Genomic DNA, 5303 nt, shown 5'->3' with positions numbered 1-5303 from the left:
ATAGAGAGGGAAGGGGACTGTGTGCTTCAAAATTAAAGTTTATGAAATATTTGATTTCTGAACATTTCAATATTTTGTCTAATTTACATCTCTTCTTCCGTTGCAAGAAGAAAATTCTCTTACCCCCCGAATCTGCTGCTGCTGCTGCTGCTGCTGCTGCTGCGCCCCGCCCTTCTTAAGACCACTCGTCCCATCCTCCTCCTTACTCGCAGCGCTTGTTCCTGTACTTGACGTATCTCTTGTGACCCTCCCCTTCCCAGCTCCACTCCTTGAACTCCTCCAGGGTCAGCTGGAGCTCGCAAACGTGGCCCGACAGCCCCCAGCTCGCAGCCAGCTCAGATCTCAGCAGCACGTTGATGCAGAGGTCGCGGTACCCGGCGGAGAAGTTGGCGTCGTAGCTGTCATCGAACCTGTTCTTGACGCGGAGGACGAGGAGTTCGTCGTCCTTGATCACCTCGTCGAAGCAGCTCACCAAGTCCTTAAGGCTTGTGAACACGATGCACTGCCGCACGATGTCCGTCAGCCGCGACACGTCCCCCGTATAGGAGCGCGAAGCCTTCTCCATCGCCCGGTCCACGCTCTTGACTGTGGCGAACTTGACTCTCCTCCTCAGTTTCTCCTCCCTGCTCACCCCCTCCCACCTCACCAGCTCGAACTCGTTCGAGTCTGCCAGGAAACAGCCGCGCGACCGCAGGGCTAGCTGTTGGACCTTGTGGAGAAACAGCGGCTGCAGTAGGAACGCCTGCGCATACACCTGGTCCATGGACCAGACCTTGGTCAGGGCAGGCTGTTTCCTTCGGAAGGACTCGTTCACAGCTGGGAAGTGCTCCATGGCGGTGCTGATGGCAGACGTGCTGAGTCGCTTCTTGAGGTGCCTTGCTCTCTTGGACATGTTGAACTCCCTACCCATCCTCGAGAGCCTGCTCAGCAGCTCCGACGCCTCCTCCCCCTCCTTGGTCCGCTGCCACAGCTCACTGTACTTGTTCATGTCCATAGAGACCTCCTCCCGCGCCTTGCGCAGCGCGAAGAAGCGGAGGACGACGAAGAGAAGCCAGACGAGGGCGAAGATCGAGGCCGTGAGGGGGAGCTGGAACGAGTTGTTCCTGTACACGAGGTAGTTCTGTACCTGGAGGCCAGTGAAGCAGAAGATGAAGTGGATAGGAACGTAAGTCATGGTGTACGCCTCTTTGAAGTTCAGGATGAGGCCGAAGACGATGGAGGAGAACCCCAGGAAGAGCCAGTAGAGGAGGGAGAGAGGGCTGTTGCTGAAGCTCGCGGCCCCGACGATGACCTCGATAACTCCGGGGATGAAGAAGGCCAGGCCGAACGAGAGGAGCGTGAGCGACGTCCGCCCAAGGGTAGCGAAGACGGGGACGAGAAAGACGAAGACGAAGACGGGGATATAGATGAAGATCGAGCCTAGCGCGTTGAACCAAGGGATGTGCAAGCTGATCTCGTTCGCCACGGACGGGGAGGAGGAGGTTGGGAAGACCATCTCAGGGAGGGGAAGGCAGCGGGAGGACCCGATGTCCCACACACAGTGCGATGCCGAGACGGTCTTCCACGAGGAGGAGGGGAGGCTGGGGGTCATGCTGCTCGTCACGTCGAGCCGGAACCGCACGGGATCGAGCGAGCGAGGCTGCTCCGCCTTCACGTGGAAGAACCAGCCGTTGGCGCTCACAGGGTTCGAGCTCAAGAGAAAGAAGTCCGTTCCTCTCTCCTCAAACTTGAACGTCCCAGTCACCCTGCACCCGTTCAGGAGGAGGCCGATCGAGGCCACGCCCGAGTCGGCGGGCAGCGAGCCGTTGCGCGTCTGCAGGGAGGAGAACCGGAAGCTGGTCCCCTCGAAGACGTTGTTCCCAAGGAACTGCTGCAGAAACCCCCCGGGACCAAAGAAGATGACTTGGAGGTAGATGGAAGTAGCGAACAGAAAGATCTTGACCCATGGCTTCTGCGTCGCCAGAGTGCAGGGGATCTGCGTGAACAGCACACTCGCTGTCCCTGCCGTCTTCACCGCATGGTAGAACTGGTTCAAACGGCTCTCAAGGATATTCCCTGGTAGGAGGCAGCGATACTTGAGAATCTGGCGAGCTCTGTCCTCGCAAACATCCTCCTCGTTCTCCTCCTCCTCCTCCTCCTCCTCCTCCTCCTCCTGAACCTGCCCATCAGCGTTCTCCTCCTGCTCCCCGTTCTCCCCTCCCCCTTCCCGCTGTTGCCGCTGCTCATCCTCCTCCTCCCTAGCGACACAAACTTGCGAGAGCCCCACACACCTCACGGACGAGGAGCACAGGACCTTCGACCGCGTAAACAACGACCGGAACTTCTGCAGCTTGTAGATCCCTTCCATCCTCAACACCCTGCGGAACTTGAGGTAGACCTCATGGTCCATCTCGTTCAGAATGCTAACGAATCTCCGATGGAACAGCTGCAGCTCGCAGACGTACCCGGCCAGGCCCATGGCCAGAGTCTCGTCTGTCCTCAGACGAAGCCTTACGCACAAGTCGCGGTAGCCCGCAGACCTCACGGCATCGTCGTCTGGGCGGAACCTGTTCTTCACCTGCACGATCTCGATCGTGGGGTCTGACGAGATGGTCTGCAGACATTGCAAGATGTTGCTGAAGCTGTCAAAGACGATTCTCTGCCTCACCAAGTCCGTGAGCCTCGAGACGTCGCCATCGTACGCCCCGACAAGCTTCTCCACCGTCCTCTCCAGAGGTTTCAGACAGAGCTTCGTGAGCAACGACATCATGTCCGCATTCTTCTTCACATCCCTTGCAGACATCAAGTTGTCATTGTCGAAGAACATGAAGCTTCCTTCACACGATTCCGCAAGCTCAACGATCTTCGACGCAAACAGAGGTTGGACTGTCACACTTCGCGCGTACAGCTGATCCAACGATGTCACCCTCTGCTCTTGCGCCAGGATGGAGGCGAGGACAGCTGAGAGCATGGGGCTGTTCCTCTCGATGACGAGGGGGGCACGACCGGAGGATGGCCGACCAGCTTCGTTGTCACTCGTCGAACTCTGGCCGTTCACATCCTCGCTGGTCAAAGCTTCCCGTTGAACTTGCGTTGGGTCTGCGGGAGCGTTTCTTTGAGGGTAGGGAAGGCGAAGCTGCCTCGGTGTGCTCATCCAATGACTCTTCATCTCAAGATCTGCCACCAGGTTGTCGAGAGCCAGCAGCGCGTCATAGTTGCCGGCTTCTTGAAGCAGCACGTTCCAAGCGCTGTCGAACTTCTCCTTCATCTCTCGCATCTGTCGCGTGCACACGACCCGGGTCCGGTGTCGGATGAGCAAGAAGACGAACGCCGAAGTCATTGTCAGTATGGACGCAGTCCCGACATTGTCTCCGGACAAGTTGTTGACTGGAAGTTTGATGACTTGGGCGAGGATGGCTGTTTCGAGTATGAATGACTCATCGAAGAATAAAGGAGCTGGGAAGACGAAGATGTCCTGTTGAGAGCAGTTACTCAAGGGGGATGAAGAAGGAGAGAATCTTGTTTGTACCGCCAGTCCGTTGACCATGAAAACGATCTGATTGTTCTGCTCCCATAAATCGTAGATTGCAGCATAGGAACTGATCTTTACCACCCCTCCAATGAAGAATGCGACACTGATGAGCTGGCGAGTACAGTGTCACTCGTCTAAAAATCAATATGAAGGACATCAAACTGAAGACAGAAGAACATCACGAAACATTCGACATGGAATCTGCTCTGAACAACAGAGCACGGGACATTGGAAATGAATGCAACAACAAACGAAAACATCCCAGACAAAGTTTTGAATACCTTGACGGGCCATTCGAACCATCCCTTTCTGATTGCTAAGACGGCGAGCAGAAGAGAAATCCCTTCGACGTATCTCCCAATCATCTGTGCACAAGATCCCCAAACACACCTTGAATCCGCGTTGAGGAACTTGACAGTTTTCACTCGCTCTTTCGGCAGTGTGAACGAGGGGAGCTTGTCACTCGAGATTTGTACTTCCTCAAGTTCTACAAGGGGCCTCCAGCCACACGCGTGCGACAGTCCAAGGATCTGCCACTCCCCGTCCTCGAGTGCCTCGACAACGAAAGTCGAGGGGTCCATCTCGACAGACATGTTGGATGTCACGACGAACCAACCATCAACAAGCACGGGCGTAGAGAAGTTCAGGTATGCTATCGAACCTTGGCGGTCTTCAACATGTTTCACACCATCAACCCACCCATTTTCCCTGGCTGGAATCTCACAATTTTGGTGCATTAACCCCCAAGAAGTCAACCCTATGGATTTGATCGCCGATCCACTCGCACCATTCCTGAGCGCCAAGACTCTTAGCCGGAAGTATTGAAAGGAGACACTCCTCTTCGTGGATTCTGGTAGATTCCACATCGCAGTATTCACAGGGAGGCCAAAGAGGAGGTCGGCTAGAAGGAGAAGGAGAATGATCTGAACACTTATTAGCGTCATGCCGGCTGAGAAGGGTTTGGAAGAGCAGAACACCCTCCACAACTCTTTCTGGTAAATTGACAGACGATAAGTATGAAACTCATTCTGCATATGGCTTCCTGACCGTTCTGTACATTTCAACATGTATTGCCGTGCATCTTCGGTGATTCTTGACTTGGGCCTTGACGAAGATTCCTGTGCTTGTACTTCTTTTCCGTGTTGTGAGCCTTCTTCAATCATCAAGATCCCATTGGTCTCGTGCGCAAGATCTAACTCTCTCGCGTAGTCTTCAGCAATGGGAGACATTAAGTTGCCTGTCGTTCAATGCTCAAAATCGTGCCGCTGAACATCAACAGGACGGGCCAAGGGAGCTAACGTGCATTACACAAGTGAAGTCTGGGCAGTCGTCAGACATTATGCTTGGTTGAAGGACTCCAGCTTCCTTCTTGTCCCCAACTGAGACAAAAAATCAGAACAAACATCCAGCGATAAAGCATCTGCTACAAATCTCCCATTTCACATAACGATGACATCAAACTATGACCAACCCCTCTGCTCTCGCAACACAAAGAAATGTCGGAGCAGAAAACACATCATTTTCGTTGTTGATGATGCATATAAGATTGAACAAAAGTGCTTGCAAAAATCCAACCGACGTTGCCGACTATATTGAATGACTCTCCATCACTCCATTCTCCGCTATTCTTCCACTTGCACATCTCTATGCACTATTTATCCCTTATCCCTCTCCCTTGCCCCCTCCCCCCCTCCACATAATAGTAGCACTCCCTGCCCTGCCTGCCCCGCCCTGCCCTGCCCTGCCCTGTCCTGTCCTGCCCTGCCCTGCCCTGCCCTGCAAATCCTTATCC

The 5303-nt window shown here is 54.4% G+C and overlaps 1 protein-coding gene across 1 annotated transcript; it reads right to left on the bottom strand.

The window, feature by feature from the left end:
• Nucleotides 1–202: 202 nt before the first annotated feature.
• GUITHDRAFT_121390 (hypothetical protein) lies at nucleotides 203–4377 on the bottom strand (the record flags this gene model as incomplete). The annotated part of the gene is made up of 3 exons (XM_005819346.1): nucleotides 203–3454; nucleotides 3509–3622; nucleotides 3793–4377. The coding sequence occupies 3 exons, from the start codon at nucleotides 4375–4377 to the stop codon at nucleotides 203–205; spliced, it is 3951 nt and encodes a 1316-aa protein (XP_005819403.1).
• Nucleotides 4378–5303: the final 926 nt, after the last annotated feature.

The sequence above is a fragment of the Guillardia theta genome (genome assembly GCF_000315625.1).
Source record: "Guillardia theta CCMP2712 unplaced genomic scaffold GUITHscaffold_228, whole genome shotgun sequence".
NCBI lineage: Eukaryota > Cryptophyceae > Pyrenomonadales > Geminigeraceae > Guillardia > Guillardia theta.
Note: the sequence above shows the minus strand (reverse complement) of the source record. Positions and strands in the feature narration are given on the sequence as shown.